Source organism: Rhinolophus sinicus, chromosome 14 (assembly GCF_057876585.1).
Source record: "Rhinolophus sinicus isolate RSI-liver-muscle chromosome 14, RSI-T2T, whole genome shotgun sequence".
NCBI classification, from domain to species: Eukaryota; Metazoa; Chordata; class Mammalia; order Chiroptera; family Rhinolophidae; genus Rhinolophus; species Rhinolophus sinicus.
Genome location: NC_142514.1, coordinates 92,156,915 through 92,176,397, shown reverse-complemented (window position 1 = coordinate 92,176,397; position 19,483 = coordinate 92,156,915). Strand labels below are relative to the sequence as shown.

Sequence of the window (19,483 nt, the reverse complement as noted above, 5' to 3'; positions counted from 1 at the left end):
GTGCCTGGTGAGACTGTCCGTTTCCCAACCCTGCCCCAGGCCTTAGGCTGCAGGCTACAACAGAGAACTGCTTCCCCCTCAGCCTCACCTTCTCACCTCCTCTCCCAGCACAAAGGAAGTGAGGAAACCCCTCCCCACTGTGCCTGAGGCAACACCCTCAGCAAACATATAAGGCCATTCCTAATTTAGAGAGAGGGAAAAGGGGGAGAGAGGTATCTTCTATTTTTTTGTTATTAAACATAACAAAATGGGGAAAGACCACCCATTGTGCCACCCATGTACACACAATTGTCATTCTTATATTTTGCTTATTTGAGAAAAATGTTTGCAAGGCTGTGCTAAGCACTCTTTACCATGGAACTGTATGTCCGATTTAAAGTGACCCTCAGGTACAGTTGTCCACGGAGCCCCAAGACTGCCGTCCCTGCCCGAGGGCCCCTTGTCCCTGTCACCCTGTTGATTCAGGACTGGCCAGCCAGAGGGCCTGTTGTGGCAGGACAGCAGGGAGCAACGGCAGGGACTCTCTCCCCTCCTTGGTGACAGGAAAGCCCCGAGAAGGTCCTGGAGAGGTGAACCTGCAAAGAAGAGCAGAAACCCCCACCTGAGCAGCAGGGTTGACAGGCAGAGGGGAGCCAGACAGTGTGTGAGTTCTCAGGAAGAAAAGGTAAGGCCTGGGTGGCCTCCCTAGACTAGAAGCTTTGGAGATTTGTGTCAACAGGAGGCCCCCACAGCTAAAACAGTTTTGGGGTTCTCTTAATAGCTTTATTGAGGTATAATTTACACACCATAAAATTCATCCATTTTTAGTATACAATTCAGTAACTTTTAGTGCAGTCATCACCACAATCCAGTTATAGCACATTCCCACCGCCTCAGAAAGAGGCTAAAAGGAGGAGCACTTCTTATGGGCCAAAAGTCTCCAGCGATAGCATGGCGACCTGAAGGTTGCAAGAGGATGCTGGAAGCACTTTGGTCCTTCTTCCTCTTCCTCCCCACCACGCCCTGCAAACAATGCCTCCGGAAGCTGCTTCAGGCCCATCCGTCTCTCCCTTCCAGAGACATCTGCTCCAGCTCATTGCATCATCTGGAATGAAGCCTCACTCCCTGTGCTGTGCCTTTGTGCCTGCGCCTCCCCTCTGGACCTCTGCCCGCTGCATCCTCTCCCTGGAATTCCCGGTCCCAGGCTGCATCCTAGTATAGGCTGCCGTGCTTCAAAGTGCTCTCAGCCTCTCTGCCCTTCCCTCCTTCCCTCTCAGGTGCTCCCACCATATCCTCAGCACACTTGAGTTATAGCCCAGACTCACTCCTGTTTGCATGTCTGTGTGTCTCTAATAGACTTAAGAGGTTTTCAAGGGCAGGAGCCAGATCTGACTCAGTTAGCTATTCCTAGCCTCTACCCAGGCACTGGCTGAGAGCTGGCCTGGCGCCTGGGTATTTACTCAGCATGGTAGTAAGATTTCTAAAACGGCCTTAATCATTCCCACCAGCCAGTGCTCACACCCAGTACCTTGAGTATCGGCTGACCTAGTAACTCACTTTTTACTAATAAAATACAGCAAAGGTAATGAGACGTCCCTCCATGATTAGGTTACAAAACACTGTGATTTCTAGCAGATACTCTTGCTGGCTTTGATGAAGCAGGCTGCTACGTTGTTGAGGTCTACGTGGCAAGGAACTATGGTGGCTTCCAGTCAACAGCCAACAAGGAACTAAGGCCCTCAGTCTAACTGCCAGTGAGAAACTGAATCCTGATGTTATGGTCTGAATGTTTGTGTCCCCCTAAATTCATATTGGTAGGGTAGGTAGATGGATAGAAACGGGCAGGAGAAGGAGAGACAGCCCCGGTTAGAAAGCCCCTTGCTGCAGCTCCTACTTGGCTCAAGACCCCTGGAAGCTGCCCAGCAGGTCTCCAGGCTTACACATATCTCTAAATCAAAGAGATGTGGATAAAAGTCAAAGAAGGGGGGAACCCATCCTGCTTTTCAGGACCACCAACACCTTATTAGCCCAGCAGGATTCCAGGTTTACACATACCTCAAGGGGATGTGTTTACATGTGCCCCTAAATTAAAGAAATATATTGTTAAATGCCAGAGAAGAAAGAGGGGGAGGTAATTCTGCCCACAGAAATAAAAGCCTTCCTGCAATGTAAGGCGGGGCCGCTTCCCTCTCTTGGGTCAGGCCGTGCCATGTCTCGGAATGTATTCTCTTTTACTAATAAACTTGTGCTGTTCATACTGCACAAAATTCTGTCTCTTGATTGAAGTCTTTCCTTCACGAAGACAAGAACTGAGGTACAACATCATTTCCCGGTAACAATATGTTGAACTCCTAATCTCCAATGTGATGGTATTAGGAGGTGGGGCCTTTGGAAGGTGATGAGGTCATAAGGATGGAGCCCTAATGAATAGGATTAGTGCCCTTATAAAAGGGACCCCAGAGAACTCTTGCCCCTTCCATCAGGTAAGGACACAGCAAGAAGACTGCTGTCTATGAACTGGGAAGCAGGCCCTCACCAGACACCATATTTGCTGACATCTTGATTTTGGACTTCCCCGCTTCCAGAAATGTGAGAAATAACTTTCTGTTGTTTATAAGACACCCATTCTATGGTATTCTGTCATAACAGCTTGAATGGACTAAGATACCTGCTAATGACTGAATGAGCTTGAAGACTAATTCTACCCCAGTTGATTACAGCTTGTAGGAGACCCTGAAGCTGAGGCCCCAGCTAGGCCATGCAGACTCCTGCCCACAGAAACTGTGAGACAACTGCATGCATTGTTTGAAGCCACTAAGCTTTGGGGTAATTTGTTACACAGCAATAGATAACTAATACACTCATTGAGTGATAGAATTCCCTAACCTTAGCCATGGAGGAAAACAGCCAGCCACATCTCACCCAGGCTGTGATGTGTCATTGGTACTATGTATTAGAAAGCCTCTTGCCAAGGGAGAGACTGAAGGTGCTATAGGAATAGTCACATCATTGTGCTACTGGGCCATTAAAGGGACACAAATGAGAAACGGCAGTGTTTTGGGGAGTGTCCTCCAGATACCCCTTTCCCAGTCAGAGGGTTCCGGACAACCTTTTAAAGACACTCTACACCTTTCTGTTAGTGTTTGTATATATGCTTACTACCATCCTTATTAGTCTATGAATCCTTCAAGGTCAAGGAGTGACTCCATCTGTAAGATGAATAATACGAACACCTAAAATAGCCACTTAGTCTTTTTGATAGTTCCGGCTACTTCAGAAAGCCACAGGATGTTGCGAGGGACATATCAGATGCCAGGGATAATGGATGCATTTCACTGGGCCTTTGATACCAATAAGACATCATTTTCTCTGAAACCTCCCAGGTTTCCACCTGACCTTGCCACTCAGTGTGGATGCCACTGACAAACAGTGAGAGAGACTTACCCTGCTCAGTGCATGTAAAGACCACATATGGGTTAATATGCAGGAAGGTAGAATGCACAGCCCCACAAGGAAAGGTGAACACAGATTCATGGTTAAAGGAACAGTGCTCAGTACTGGACAAGTCTCCCTTCATCATGACAAATGAACTATATCATATCGATATGTTAATAAATCATATCAAATGAAATGAAATATATTTGATTTTTGGCAGCATTAGATGGATCATTAAAAAAGTACCTACATATATATATATATAAGTACACATATACACAGGTATATATAATGTGCAATATATCTATATATTTTTTTCCATGAAAGCAATTTTCTGTTTGGTTTTCTATCAAAGATACCTTAAAATTATTCAGTAAGATTAGAGACAATTTTGGCAGAATTTGGTATGGTTTGCCATTTTTGGCTTTGCGTTTTCTTGTTGCAATCTCAGTTTAGAGAACGGGATCATTAAATGCTTGGTTTTAAGGTGATAGCTTCATTTTCTTCCCCCCAAAAGCTGAATTTTGTGCACTTTTCTGCTTTTCTCTAGGTTGTCAGTAGAGGGCAGCATATGCCCATGTTTAAATACCAGCACAGTAGGCAGCCTCAATTTACAGATAAAAGGTAACAGAGGAGGGGCAAGCTTTACCTCTGCTTTCGGAGCACAAAAATTTGAACATCCACAGGATATCTTTATTTTACTAGTAAGAATTTCTAAATTACTTTAAGGCTAGAAAGACTCAAATACAAGGAAATTTACTGAAAGTAGCAAATGAATTAATTTTCTCACATTCGGCTTATACATGTGAATCCCAGCATTTAAACACATCTCCCATTTTTCACTTCCTCTTTTATATTACTTAGTTTGTCTTTACTAGATTTTTGTGAAGTCAAGAATGAACAAATATTTGTGTCAATTTTTAGAGAAATAAAAATAACTGTCAAAAATATTCAGGCAGGGCTAATAGTGCACAAAATCAGTTTTCATTTAGTGAGGCCAGACCATTATATACACTTTCTCTTCCCCCATCATGACCGCCTGATAAGGTGGTCACAAGTAGTCTCCTTTTAGGGCAGAGTGGCCCCTGGGACCACACGCCACCCCAGCCCGGTCTTTCCTCCGTGTTAAAGACCCGAATCTTAGGCTGCAGGTCACATCCTCTGCACTTTGCCTCTCATCCTACTATTCAACTTTGAGCATGTGTGCTTTATCTCCTTGGCTTCAGGTCACTCACTGAGCGTCTGTTATAACATTATATACATGTATATTTTTAAGACATAAGTTTTAAAATAAGTTAAACAGATTCCAGATGTCATGTTAAACATAGGCCATCTTTGCCCTTGGTGCCTGTTCTTGAGGCAACCTTAGAACAGGACTGGAGTTAGTCCTGAGGTGGGAACAGAGATGAGTTAGTCAGAAGGAAGTTTCCAGAGAAGGCATGTTCCAAGAACCCTTTCTAGAAGAAAGGGGTGGGACGGCCTGAGGGGAAGCAGTGCAGGAGAAGGGACTAAGAGGCAGCCTGCAGATGAGCTCAGACAGAGTGGGGGATTCACAGCTAAGGCCCAGAGTTCTGAGGGAAGCTGTGAGGAATTGTGGGGAAATGAAGCAGGCTTATTGTCACCAGCACCTGCCTCCTCTCTTACCCGAAGCCTTTGTGAGGGGACAAGAAGACAGTGAAGGCCTGAGGGGCTCCCACCTGCAGCTTCCAGGTGGACACTGCATAGAAAAGATGACCTGCCAACTGGATCTGGATCAATCCCGACCCCCGGCCACTTCTGTCCAAGCCAAAGGGGAGAGAGTGCCGCAGACCCGGGGTCTTTCCCAACCCGCCTGCAGTTACCCCACCCCTGAAGCCTGAGAAGCAAATCTGAGAAGAACCTGTTGCCTCGGCTGATGATACATGAACAGCACCTGGATGGGCCTGCGTAGGAGGGAAACGCTTCTCTGCACTAGAAAGTCTGGATGGAATCTCACAAAACAGTATGAATTCATTAATTAGGACTCTTGTGAGTCACTGTCATTCTTGGACAATGAAGTGCTGCAAGTTTTTGTGCAGGAAGGTTCTTATCCTACTATTTGTGAGTCATCAATCCTGGCAGCTTAACCTGTACTACTGTTCTTGTTCGGAAGGTGTGTTTAGAAAAAAGCTAGTTTTGTATTAAGAAAAATGATGCTCACAGACCGCAAGTTGCCCATCCGAGCTACCCTGGGTTTATCGGTGTGAAGTGTGGGGGCGGGTAAGAAAGCCACTCCTGTCCCAGATGCTCTGGGGGAACTGTCCCTGAGTGCATATGTTAGAAGAGATGGCTTTCTGAAGGAAACGGTGTGAAGAGTGGGTCATCAGTAACACCAGAAATTCTTCCATCCTGGCCGGTAGACACCCCCTCCATCACCTCCCTCTCCACCTTTGGACTGAATTTCCTTTCATTCTCTACAAGTACAAAAACATCACCGAGGGGCCAGTATTTTTCTAGTTCGTCATCTTGGCAAGCTGAAGCTGAGAACATAATTTGTTGAATTTCTATCCCCAAATCATCTTTCCAGGTTTGCATCAAAGAGGAAAAGGATACTGCATTTCCTTCAGTTTAGCTTCTTAAGCAAAATCTCACAATGAATAACAAGGTCTACTCACTACCGGAGTGAAGGGGTGGCCACCCCCAGAGAAATATCCATAATCACACAAAGGCTGGGAGAGGGCAGCGGAAAGTCAGAGGTCTAAACTTGACTTCTGCTCTGTTGAAAGAATCCTCTGCAGTAATCTTTTGTAAAGGAAGTTTAACTAGGTAAAGAAAAGACAGAGGGAGCCCTGCTGTCTGCCGAACGTATTATACAATTTCTAGCATAAAATAAGCTTCAGGCTCGACTCTTCTTCACTTTGGCTTAGGCAGAGGGTTGGACAGGATGAATTACTTGCCATTTAATTGCTTTTTTCTTAAATATACAATTCCTTGGCATTTTATTCCACAGGTACTGAGGAATCTTCAGGCTTGGCATGTATTGTAAAACTCCAGGTGAATGAATCAAAATGAGGTCATGTGAAAATTCTATTGTCGGCAAGACTACTGGAAATGTGGGAAGGGAGAGAGTCTATGAACCTACCTGCCTTCTCCCAGAGTCCTTCCCAGCAGCCTCAGGGCTGAAATAATTAGTCTGCACATATCCTATCTTGAACTGTATTGGCCTCTACTTGTTTTCCCATCTGGGAAAGTAAGGGTGGAAAGGGTGTTGTCATGCTGACTTGTGGGTTTTATCTCACAGCTGAATAATTGTCCATATTCACAATTTATATTTGAAAAAAGCATGTGTTAGAAATGCTAATGATATTCTCATACAAAGTTCAAAGTAAATCAAGAGGAACTCTGCTGTAAATCATACACAGTAATTACAGGAAAACGATAGGACTTTGCAGGGAAGTGGCACCTTTTTAAATAAAGGCAAACCCTTTATTATGCTATAATCTTAGTAACATCAAGTGGTGTGAGTGCCCGCTGACCACTACCCAGGGACAGGATCAGAAAGGACCAAAACAAAAGCAGCTAAGCACAAGTTGACACCACGTTTCAGGAAAGCATGAGCTAACCACAGACCATCAGGGCTGTGTCTGCACTGCCCTGATCCCTGGGCCTGCTGCCCGCACACAGCAGGTGCATGATACACAGGCGTTCCGTATACCAAAGATTCAACTTCCGGGGCTCTCTCTATGAAGCCTTTCTTTGGACTAGTGACATCAATTTTTCAAGCCAGTAAAAAAAATAAGGTCCTTTCTACTTCAGTTTTTATTTTGAAATAGATTTTTCAAATTGAGGCCTCTTAGAAGAGTTGATAGCATTTGATTTTAGGTGAAGTATGGGTGTAAGTTATCTACGGATTTTTCTCCTTTTCCAATCACTGCTGTGTTTCCTGTCCTCCAAAAAGTTCCCTGCACCCCCCCCCCCCCCATTCCTCTGGCTACTGCCTGGACAGGACCCAGGGAGGAGTTCTTACCTGATTCTCAGTTGCCTCAGGGGCAGGGTGGAGCACCCCATCCTGAAACTTATATGCTTAGCACATGCATCACCCTTTTCCAGAGGCCAGGGCAGAACAAAGCTGATATTGGTTAATTCACCAGGAGCCTGGTGAATAATAAACAGGCAGCCCTCCCTGGGTCCTAAGAATACATCCTGTGGGGCATCTCCCATTACGTACCTTATCACCGTGGGGGTGATCTCTGCACAGAAGAACACACTGAGGCTTCCCACCGCATGGGAGGCAAACATGCCCACGATGGAAAATGTGATGGAGAATTTGTCCTTGACACTGTCACTCATACCTGAAGGAGAATCAGAAGGGGATGGTGAGGGGTGGGCAGAAGGGAAGGGGAAAGGAAGCTAGTAAGGGCCAGGGTGGAGAGAGCAGGGGGGACGGGAGGCCGGAGGCCTGGGAGCATGCGAATGGTATGCCCTCACCCCTCCCTCCAGTTTCAGGTGCAGACCAGGCTGCTCAGCTCCATCTGGAGATGGAGGAAAACCTCCAGGCATAGAAGGTCAGACCCTTTTGGCAGAAGACTTTGCCCGGGTTCCTGCGAGTCCCTTGTGGGTCTTGAAAGCTGGAGCACACACTGACTTTGCCAGAATTCCTTAGGCCATAAGCTAGCCTGGCAGGAAGGAAGGCTGGTGGTCTCCTGTTCCAGCCTTCGATGTTGGCTCCAGAGAAAGGTCTCTGCTTTTCAGAGAGCCCTGGCTATTCGGGCCTCAGGTTTGCCCAGCCCAATGCACAGGACAGGGTATTTTAAGCTTGATTTAAGGGAACAAAAACTCAAATAACCCAAATAGGAGAATTTGTGGGCCTGGAGGGAAAGGGGCTCAACCAACCCAAGCATCTTGCAAATGGCACCAGAGTCTGACCTCACGCCAAGGTGGTGTGTAGCGCAGGGCAACGGCATGCTGTTGGGGTCATACATTTAGAGCACAGTTCAGGTTCCTGCAAGGCTGCAGCAGGACCTCAGGGCTCTCACTGTGGAAGGCCTTGGTGGCATAGGCTGGGGTCAGGCCAGGCACACGTGACAGTAGCACTGAGGTACATGGAAGCAGCTCTGCCATCCCCATGGTGGAGAGCAGCAGGCTTGCATGATTCACAAGGGGACAGCAGCTTCCCCTGGCAGCATGGTCAGCTGGGCCTCCAACACTTCGCAGGCTTTCTGATCTCGCCCAGGCACTGTCCATAAGACAAAGTGCATCATTGTGTGGGCAGCAGCCAAGGGCCTGTGCGGACTGCTGGTTCTGGTGCCAGGGGAAGAGGCGAGGGCATGCGTGCAAGCTGGGTGCGAACGGGAATGAGCCGCTCTCTAGAGGCAAGACGGGGTAGAGAACACAAATGTATGCTTATAGTGTCCAACCTACGGCCAACTTCATCTGCAACTCTTGGAGGATAATGGGGAGGAGAAGAAAGAGAGGGAGGGAAATCACAGGTCCGTGAGTGTTTATGAAAATGCCCATTTTGATGCAATACAAAGATGACACGCATGCATGAGCATTTGGGGCTCACCTGAGCCTGGTTGCTGGCTGTATTTTCCAATCACTGGGCCAAGGAGATGGTGGCACCCACACGGATGAGGATGAAGAAAGTGGGAAAAGAGGGAGAAAGAAAGCACATTAGGTATAAAGTGACTACTGCATGTTTCCATGCGACTTGTTTCTCAGTGCATTCCCTTCCAGGTCTGGGGCCAGAGTGCCAGAGAGAGGGAGAAAATCTTTGGGGACAGTCCCAGGGCACTGGAATTAGCACTTGACTAAACAAAGCTCTTTGTGTTCTGAAGGGCAGCTAAAGCCCTACTGGCTTCAGATCATGGTGAGAAAACTGAGCTCTTCAGAAAAAGTCTAGCACACCTCCCTGACCTCAAGCCAAAGGGTTAATTTCATTGTGTATAAAATTATTCACGGCTGGTCTGTGCTCAAGGGAGCATGAGTGCTGTGAGTGCTGTGGGGACAGATTCGCCAGGCGACATTTCTTGTGCTCCCAGCTCTGATCCTCACAGCTACTTGTCCTTTGCATAAAGTTCCTGTGGCATTCCTGCTTGGTGACAAAGAACACTGTACACTCCCAGGGGCTGCTGCTCCCCTGCATGTCCACTTGAACTGCGTGAGCTCACAGAGGCCTCACCTGGGGGACGGGGGGTCGGGTGTGTGTGTGAGGGGACGGAGGTGCGGGGGTTGGGGGTGGGGACGGGGGGAGGGGAGGGTGAAACGATGGTTGGGAGACAGACACCGCTTATTAGTTTCCTTGTCAGTCACAGCTGAAACAAAGACCAGTCTCCCAGCAAGATGTAGAATGCATGAGAACCTGCCCAAGTCAGAAAGATGGGTCCTGAGGTTGAAACCGGCTATTCTATAATCCAGTTTGTACAATAAGGCTGAGAAAGTTGTGAGTCTTTTCTTTCTCTTCCTTCTGTTTTGGATACTGACTCTTGCACCTCAGACACAACTAGGAAACCTGAAATACTAGAAGTCTTTTTGTTTTCTCAGTAGCTCTTACGTATGGTGTCACTGGACGGTCAGTGAGCCCAATCCCCACAAGTCGAGTTCGCTCTCCTTGTGAAGGAGAGAACAATTAATGAGCGGCATCTGTGTCCCCGCAGTGTCCCAACTTACCCTGGGAGGACTGTGCCTGGGTAAGAGGAGGGCTCAGCTGCCCTGCTCATTCATGTGTCCCTGTGGGCAGGTCAGAGAGATGCCCGCTGCTTTTTCCATGCACAGAGGTGGGTGTTTGTTCACGAGGTACTGTCCTGAGTTTGCCTATTATAGCTGGAGGGGCTACATGAATTGCTTAGCTTTTCTTTAAATTATTTTAAACATTTAATGTGAAATTCTTTAGTCCAAAGACAAGCTGATGAACTTGGGAACATCTACTGAAAAGCAGTGTCCCAATGCAAGAAAGTCAAAATGTATTTATTTCCCCCTTATTTTCCCAGGAAAAATAAGAGTTCTTTGTCGTGTGATGTATCATAAAGAGGCAGACTGGCCATTAGTGAGGCCACGTCCCCCAGGATCCCGAGGGCCTCATGTGCCCTGAGTCATGGTGCAGCCAGGAAGGCTCTGAGTTGGAGCCTGAGGATTAGGATGGGGAAGGGGGAAGAAAGGCAGTCATTGTACACATTCCAATTAAATCTGTTCTTCCCAAACTGTTGATTTTGGAATAACAGGTCACTGAAAACTATTGTCAAGTCTCCCCAGCCCTTTCAAACACCCTTTGTTTCATGCCAGACCCCCCCCACCACCACCCCCACACCCAGCCTTGCCCCACTCACGGTTGAGGAGCCCGAGTTGCAGGAGCGAGGCCAGGGCAGTGAGGATCATGAAGAGCAGCAGCCCTCCCCGGCGCCCCAGAAATCTGACCACCACGCACATGGCCAGGCAGGATGCCAGGGCAATGCTGGCCATGGTATAATAGTCAGCATAGAAGTTCTCCAGCAGCGGCACCTTAACCTCATGGCCCATCATGCTCCTGGCGAAGCAATGGTGGATCCCGTACCCTGTCAGCCTGCGGGAGACACACCAAGAGGGCCGTGTGGGGTGTGCAGAGACGCAAGGGACCACACCATCCCCAGGAGGTCACTGTGTCCAATAACCAGAAAATATACAAGCGACTCCACATGTAATTGAAAGCATGCATAAATGAATGTACAACAGAGTGAAATGCAGAGAGGACTTCAGAGACGTAACAGGAGCGTGCCCGCTCATGGAGGTATATGTTCACTCTCCCTGCCGTGGCTTTGGTAGAAAGATATGAGCATAAAAACAGTGAGACCTTCTGTTCAAACAGCACCTTTCATGGGGACCCCACATGTAAGACAAAGTGCTCCCCGCGTGTCAACTCATTTAATCCCACATGGATACCGTCAGAGCTACTGTCAGACCCACTTCACAGGTGGACAAACAGGCTCAGGGCGGGTAAGCAGTTTGCACAAGGTTACTCAGCTGCCAAGTGACAACTTTTAAAACACACTGTCCACGTGCGTCTCTGCCTCTTTCTTCGGCGCTCAAGAGTTGTGGAAACCTGGGTGTCCATCCAGAGTTACCTATTCAACCCTTTCCTGCTGCTGCTTGACAAAGTCACCCTGAAGAAGCCAGGAGGAAGTCAGGAGACTTTTGTTTCCATTCTTAATTTCCCACTGTTTCCCTCCACTTCTGGGTCAAACCTCTTTACTGCCCCCACAGGATCACAGAGACCTGCTTGGTGTCCCAATTGCTATAGACAGATGTACACTCTGGGAAACAGGCATAAATATGCATGCCCAGGGAGGCCGCAGCAGCGACGAGGCACACCATGGGGGCTGTCGCCAGGGCTCTGAGGGCTCTTTCGGACATGGCTGTGTGTGAAACGCCCACCGTGCTGTGAGAACCCATTCATTACATCGGTGCTCAGCATCCATCCTAGAGCTAAAACTTCCTTTCTTTCCCAACGACTCTTGCATGCTTTTATCAAACCTTGAGAATGCATCAAGGTCAACTGCAACAGACTCCCATCCACCGCAGTAGGAAGCTGCCCTTTGCCAAACGAATACATTTCCACTTGGGAAATAGCCAAGGACCCAGCTCCCATGTATGTATCATCCTCTTATAATCCAGCAATTGCTTTGGTTAGCCTCCTAGGATCCTGGATGACTGTCTCTTCTTCCAGGCCTACTGATGTCTCAGGGAAATTGTCCATTTTTTTGTTATGCTAGACCACAAAAGGTAATTTTAAGATAACAAAGCTGGAGAGATGGATTCCTCCCTCCCCCACAATAAGAATCATTAAAATGGAAACGTCATCTTGTCTGTCACAATTTGTGTTTTTTCAAAATAAAACTTGGAGAAGTCACTCCATTCTCAATGGCCCTATTGGTCTAGCCAGTATCTGCTCAAGACTGGACAGCAGTATGGTGGCTGTGCCCAGAGCCAACTCTGGGCCGGGAGGGTAAGGCCTAAAGTCTCGGCCCTGACCAACGAGCCATGGCTGGTCATTCCCTTGCTTGGGCCTTGGTCTCCTCAGCTGTAGGACAAGGAAGGGCATAAATTAGGTCTGAGCTATCCCACCATTTTGTCTGTAGAACCTTTTGTATCCTTCCCCAGATTTGATCTGGAACCCCAATATCAAGAACTGATTAAATGGAGCTCAGTTGATAAAATAACTGTGAGGAATGGTGGGTCCAGACTTAATCCTGTACCTCTCCCTTTATCTGACAACAGTCTTGAGACCTTTCATGAATGAGTACAAATCCCTCTCCCCCCATGGCCTCTAACCCCAAATGAGTTAACCCTCCCCACTTGCCTATATGAGCTCTAGCCCTGAATGAGAGTTAATCCCTCAGATGACCTCTAACCCTGAATGAGGGCCCACCTTGTGTGGTCAGGAAAGGACAGGGTTACTGAGCTATGAGTCAACAGGAAATACCTTCTAGGTACACAATGAGCCTGGAATGAGCTGTCAGGACACTGTGTGAGTGACTGGGGGATACAGGGTCCAAAACTGGCAGTAGGGCTAGATGTGGACAACGTGTCTCTTAGAGCACATCTGGGTTTCACTCTGGGGGGTTCAGGCTGGCCCACCACAACCTGCAGTTGCCTTGGAGTCTGGGCCTCTGACCAGGACTGGGCTGTAGGCGCCGGCTCCAAGTGGGAGCAAGGCCACTGAGCAGCCTGGCTGAGGAGACAGCCAGGGCCCCACTGGTCTCGAATCCCCGCTCCTGTGCCAGTGCCTGAAAATTCCAACTTAGAGTCCCCTACCCATTGTGCCTCTGAAGGAGGTGCATTCACTGGAAGGCACACGGTGACACAGGATTTCCATGGATGTGAACCTGCTCTCTGACAGTCCTAAGGACACATGTCTGTGTGGACTAGGTCAGGGCTCCCGGCCTGTGCAGCACACAGTGTAAGATGCCTGCCTACTGGGCTGGGGGTGGCTGGCTAGGGTACTAACTATCCTGAGGTGGGGGTGGGGTGCATATCCTCCAGCACTTGTAACCTTCAGACCACTGGTTAGGAAGCTCTGACAGGCTTATCAGACATAGCCAAGGCTCCTTAGCAAAGAGCGGAGCCCTGGGCAGGCCAGAGGACTGTGCACGGTCATAATTAAAAGTCCAGCTGGGGAGGAGGGGGGCCCTGCTGGCTTCTCCTCTAGTGGCTTTCTTTTCCGGCCCCTCCCTGACCATGGCCTCGACTTGGGTATGTCCCTCTGATGACTCACGAGTTCACACACAGGACCACGATGTTCTTCCATAGGTTCCTGGTTCCCACCACTTTCACGATACAGACCTTCTTGGGTCTCCGGGAAAGCTCCTTCTCCAGCTCTGCAGGGAAAGAGAAGCTGTGACCTCTTGGCAAGTCCTGGACAGACAGCCTCATCGACAAATCCGGGCATCATGAGAGGGGGAGGTGTTCCACCCCCCTCCCCTTAAGCCAGGGGTTGAAGAGTAGAAAGTGCATTCACAAATTCTCTAACTTTGCAGTTCCAATTTCCCCATGGGATCTGAAAGGAGCCATGGCACGCTGTCAGTGTGCAGTACCTCCCCATTGCAAAGCCTTTCTTGGGAACCAGGCAGGACACACAAATAAACCATCAGCATAGGCTCATTCCACTCTGGCCAAATGATGATGTTCTAGATTACTGAGCACTAATTAGGTTCTGGGCACATCAGAACAGTGGTTTGTTTCCTTATAGAGTCTGATCTGTCTCAATCTCCCACTGCTCAGAGGCTGGGAGAAGCACACGCTGATATGCTCCTTAACTTTGTGGGCAGAACATATGATGGCTGTAGCTGCTTCTTCTGAAGCTGCCTGTTGAGTGCATGTATCTTCAAAAGAGAAATACATAAATGAAGGAACATGTGTGCTTATAAGTGTATACACACATATATGCACATATCCACATATGTGTCTTAGTTAACGGTGGTCAAAGTCTTTGGGAGCTGGAGAAGACAGATGACGTTTTGGCTCAAAGTGATGTGACCAACTACAAAATTATGAGACAGAGTTTTTTGTGAGGCTCAGACTTGCTCCAAAAGGCATTCTGAACAGACTCTGACGGTGTCAATGAGTTTGCTGAGGTCCTGGTGCTGACTTAGCAATTTAACAGGGAAGGTCAGAACAGACAATGCCCAGACCTTCAGGATCTCCCCATGGATCTGTGAGGAGAAAAACCAGACATTCAGGCTCCCAGGCCCACCCCGCTCTTTTAACCAGGCATGTCCTTGGGGAATAATTCCTTTGTCAGGAGCTAAAAAAGAAAAAGGAGACTTAACCAATTGGATGGGTAGCCAGTACACTGTTAAAGCCATGAAAACAAGGAAAGACTGAGGAACTGTCACAGACCAGAGGGGGTTGGGGAGATGGGACAAATGTCATCCTGGATGGATCCTGGAGCAGGAAGAGTTTAATGGAAAGGATGGTGGCATCCAGATAAAGGGTTGAGCTTGGTTAACAGTAGTGTATCAATGACAGTTTCTCAGTTGTGACAACTACCATGGTAATATCAGATGTTAACAAGGGAGGAGACTGAGTCGGGGGAATTCAGAAATTCTGTACTATCTTTGCAACTTTTCTGTAAACCTAAATTTATTCCAAAAAAAGTTTCATAATAATAATAAAAAAGAAACAGCAGTGGGGGTGAAAAGGCCCCAGTCTACTTAGAAAGCCTTCAGTGCTGGCAGGAAATATGATCACCTCAGGAGCAACCCAGGAGTGGCAGCTCCCTCAGGAGACGGTGTCTCTGAAGTATGCCCGCTCCAACCATAACCCCTGTACCCCCCAAACGCCCCCGCCCCCAGCCACCTGCCCCATCTTACTTCTTTCCTCTTCTGTCTCCTTCCTGCCATCTAATGGTAGGAGGGTCACAAACCTTATCACTTGCAGTTTGAAGAAAAAGATGTTCCTTAACTATAAGGGTTTAGGAGGGTTTTTTTTATAAATTTTATTTTTTTGGGGGGAATCAGTATCAACAGTTGGAGCATAGAAAGGAAAAGGAAAACTCTTTCCTGCATCTGAGGGATACTATGCCACCTGAGTTTCTAGAACTTTCTCCCTTACCATATTTAGGTGCAAAGATTGAGGTCTGTACAAAAGCCAGACGGCTGGCATTTTGTCGCTATCTGTCCACAAATCTCTGGTGAGTTTTTCCTAATCTTTATGTTCCCCTTTGTAAAAATAGGCTAATTTATTTACAGACATACTTTTCCTATGGTTAAAAATTTTAAAAACTTTTAAAGAGCACAGAAATATTACGGTTAATAGACAATGTTGGATCCAATGTCTAGGTAGCTTCAGTTTTGTAAAACTTATCAGGAATCAAGCTACACTTGCTCACCATGGAAATCTTACAAGAAGAAAATTTAAATGTCCATTAGCATGTTTATATAAGTTTAAAGGTTGTTTTTTTTGCAAACTTAACTTGTAATACATTATTGTATATTAAATAGATGGTGATGAAGCTACAACAACTGTAATTATGACCTGAGGATTTTTTGTTTTTTTATAGCATTAAACTCTATAGCTCCAAGTCTAAAGAATTGACTGTAGTCTACAGAGGTAACTGCATTATTCTAAATGGAATTAAATTAACCTATCTAGGGCTATTGATATTTTCTCTGTTACACACATTACTAGCCTATCAACAACAACATAAAACTTGCTCAGCACTAGGTCTGCTCTTCTGGGACAAAAATCCACCAGCTGTGAGTTATAGGAAACACTAGATGACTTCTGAGACCCCCCTCCCCATGGTAACTTAATAGGTGAGTGATGGAAAGAGGCCTTTCCATCTCTCTTGTTATTAGACGGAAATCAGAAATCTCAGGGACTTTCTAAAGTCCTTGCACACAGAAATAATAGGAGTAAAAAAGGGCATTGAGTGCTGACCACACTCTGAACATCAAGGAAACAACTGTGAAAATCTTTCCTCTTCTTGCTCCTCTGGCCAAACTCTTTAACCCACTTGATTTAGAACCATCAGAAAAATTTCAAAACGAAAAACAAGTGGAGCCTGTTTAGTTTCGACAAGCCAGGCACCTCTTACTTCACCCTCAGCCCTTCTCTGCCCCTGCGCCCTTGCATTTCAGTTGATCCCTGTGACATACAACCAGCGGGCACTGGCCTGGCTAGGTGGGATCTTCTTTCCTGAACTTGGGTGCAGCAAGGGGTCTGAGACCCCAGCAGAGTCCCAGCTTTTAACCTTTTTGTTGGAGTTCCTTGGGAAAGTTACTCTGTGCCTCAGTTTCTCATCTGTTAAGTGGGACAATCCCCCCAGCTCAAAGAACTGTTATGAAGACCAAATATAAGAAGCGCTGTGTGGCTTTCAGGGCTCCAGCTGACCCAGACTGTCCCAGCTTCACAACACTGATTGCAGAAAGGGGAGGAGTCCCTACAGACACACTGGAAGTGTCATGACCTCTCTGTGGCTTAGAGATCCAGGGGAGAGGCCAAACTATGCTGCAAGAGAACAGCAGAGGGAGAATATGGTGGTAGACCACTCAAGGCCAGCCTGAGAGATGCAGGGACACACACACAATGAGGGACACTGCATGCATTTGGCTTGGGGTGTGAAAGTAACTGGCTTTGCCTTTATACTTGTGCACACTACTAATACATTCCAAGTGAAATGGGGAAATCATCAGTTAAAGATATGAAAACAAAAACAGACCAAAACAGAAGGTACGGGGAAGAAAGTGGGGGCAAAAAGGAAAATAAAGAGGAAGAGAAAGAGGAGGAAGCAGCAGTAGGAGGAGGAGGAGCAGGATCAAGAGGAGGAGAAACAGAAGGAGGAGCAGGAGGAAGAGGAGCAGGAGGAGGATGATCTGGAGGAGCAGGAGGTGGAGGATCTGGAGGAGCAGGAGGAGGAAGATCTGGAGGAGCAGGAGGTGGAGGAGGAAGATCTGGAGGAGCAGGAGGTGGAGGAGGAGAATCTGGAGGAGCAGGAGGAGGAGAATCTGGAGGAGCAGGAGGTGGAGGAGGAAGATCTGGAGGAGCAGAAGGAGGAGGAGGAGAATCTGGAGGAGCAGGAGGAGGAGGAGGCAAATCTGGAGGAGCAGGAGTAGGAGCAGGAGGAGGAGGATCTGGAGGAGCAGGAGTAGGAGGAGCAGGAGGAGGAGAATCTGGAGGAGCAGGAGGAGAAAGATCTGGAGGAGCAGGAGGTGGAGGAGGAAGATCTGGAGGAGCAGGAGGTGGAGGAGGAGAATCTGGAGGAGCAGGAGGAGGAGGAGCAGGAGGTGGAGGATCTGGAGGAGCAGGAGGAGGAAGATCTGGAGGAGCAGGAGGTGGAGGAGGAAGATCTGGAGGAGCAGGAGGTGGAGGAGGAGAATCTGGAGGAGCAGGAGGAGGAGAATCTGGAGGAGCAGGAGGTGGAGGAGGAAGATCTGGAGGAGCAGAAGGAGGAGGAGGAGAATCTGGAGGAGCAGGAGGAGGAGGAGGCAAATCTGGAGGAGCAGGAGTAGGAGCAGGAGGAGGAGGATCTGGAGGAGCAGGAGTAGGAGGAGCAGGAGGAGGAGAATCTGGAGGAGCAGGAGGAGAAAGATCTGGAGGAGCAGGAGGTGGAGGAGGAAGATCTGGAGGAGCAGGAGGTGGAGGAGGAGAATCTGGAGGAGCAGGAGGAGGAGGAGCAGGAGGTGGAGGATCTGGAGGAGCAGGAGGAGGAAGATCTGGAGGAGCAGGAGGTGGAGGAGGAAGATCTGGAGGAGCAGGAGGTGGAGGAGGAGAATCTGGAGGAGCAGGAGGTGGAGGAGGAAGATCTGGAGGAGCAGAAGGAGGAGGAGGAGAATCTGGAGGAGCAGGAGGAGGAGGAGGCAAATCTGGAGGAGCAGGAGTAGGAGCAGGAGGAGGAGGATCTGGAGGAGCAGGAGTAGGAGGAGCAGGAGGAGGAGAATCTGGAGGAGCAGGAGGAGAATCTGGAGGAGCAGGAGGAGGAGGATCTGGAGGAGCAGGAGTAGGAGAAGCAGGAGGAGGAGAATCTGGAGGAGCAGGAGGAGGAGGATCTGGAGGAGCAGGAGGTGGAGGATCTGGAGGAGCAGGAGTAGGAGAAGCAGGAGGAGGAGAATCTGGAGGAGCAGGAGGAGGAGGATCTGGAGGAGCAGGAGGTGGAGGATCTGGAGGAGCAGGAGGTAGAGGAGGAAGATCTGGAGGAGCAGGAGGTGGAGGAGGAGAATCTGGAGGAGCAGGAGGAGGAGGATCTGGAGGAGCAGGAGTAGGAGAAGCAGGAGGAGGAGAATCTGGAGGAGCAGGAGGTGGAGGAGGAAGATCTGGAGGAGCAGAAGGAGGAGGAGGCAAATCTGGAGGAGCAGGAGTAGGAGAAGCAGGAGGAGGAGAATCTGGAGGAGCAGGAGTAGGAGGAGCAGGAGGAGGATGATCTGGAGGAGCAGGAGGAGGAGGAGGCAAATCTGGAGGAGCAGGAGTAGGAGCAGGAGGAGGAGGATCTGGAGGAGCAGGAGTAGGAGCAGGAGGAGGAAGATCTGGAGGAGCAGGAGGAGGAGGAGGAAGATCTGGAGGAGCAGGAGGAGGAGGAGAATCTGGAGGAGCAGGAGGAGGAGGAGGAGAATCTGGAGGAGCAGGAGGAGGAGGAGGAGAATCTGGAGGAGCAGGAAGAGGAGGAGCAGGAGGAGGAGGACCTGGTGGAGCAGGAGGTGGAGACAATCTCCGGGAGGAGGAGTAAGAGCAGGTGGAGTAAGAGCAGAAGAAGAGCAGGAGGAGCAGAAGGAGGAGGAGGGGCTGCATCCGCCCCTACAAGATTCATCACAAAATGCAGGTATTAAAAGCTTCAAAGAAGTGGCTTGAGGCCATGTTCACTTTAGAAGGACCTGCTGTCTCTTCCATGTGGCCCTCACCACTCACATATGGATTTAGAAATGGTGGCACTTGGCCAATTGAATGAGTTAGCACTAGAAGCAAGCAGCAGTTGAGAGCGTGTACAGGGATCTTATCATAAAGTTACCTCAGACAGCCCACTCTCCAACATCTATCCAAATTTCCCACAAGTCACCCTGCACCTCTGACCTCTGTAAGTCCCTTAGTAAAGGCAGCTGGGGAAGCCTCCTACCGGGAAGGAGTGGCTTGCCGCAGTGGTTAGTTC

At 48.5% G+C, this 19,483-nt stretch overlaps 2 protein-coding genes across 6 annotated transcripts in view; one reads left to right on the top strand and one right to left on the bottom strand.

Moving 5' to 3' along the window:
* The window catches only part of SLC22A23 (solute carrier family 22 member 23), a 182,934-nt gene that overhangs the window by 9,181 nt on the left and 154,270 nt on the right, over positions 1 to 19,483 (bottom strand). For 2 of the 3 annotated variants that reach the window (XR_012497347.2, XM_019752356.3), the window contains exons 6-10: positions 13,619 to 13,721; positions 10,698 to 10,930; positions 8,939 to 8,971; positions 8,790 to 8,813; positions 7,601 to 7,724 (exon numbers count right to left, since the gene is read on the bottom strand). Coding sequence is in view for 2 of the 3 variants with exons in the window: in XM_019752356.3 (XP_019607915.3) it covers positions 7,601 to 7,724; positions 8,790 to 8,813; positions 8,939 to 8,971; positions 10,698 to 10,930; positions 13,619 to 13,721 (517 nt within the window). In the remaining variant the exon portion in view is untranslated. The remainder of the gene's footprint in view (positions 1 to 7,600; positions 7,725 to 8,789; positions 8,814 to 8,938; positions 8,972 to 10,697; positions 10,931 to 13,618; positions 13,722 to 19,483) is intronic. The other variant, XM_074335281.2, reaches the window with a different exon arrangement.
* The window catches only part of PSMG4 (proteasome assembly chaperone 4), an 82,962-nt gene that overhangs the window by 18,288 nt on the left and 45,191 nt on the right, over positions 1 to 19,483 (top strand). The window contains exon 3 of one of the 3 annotated variants that reach the window (XM_074335285.2): positions 1,057 to 2,241. The exons of the other annotated variants lie outside the window; for them this stretch is intronic. Coding sequence (XP_074191386.1) covers positions 1,057 to 1,286 — 230 coding nt within the window. The 3' untranslated portion in view covers positions 1,287 to 2,241. Of the gene's footprint in view, positions 1 to 1,056; positions 2,242 to 19,483 lie in introns of those variants that run through there. 3 annotated transcript variants of the gene reach the window in all.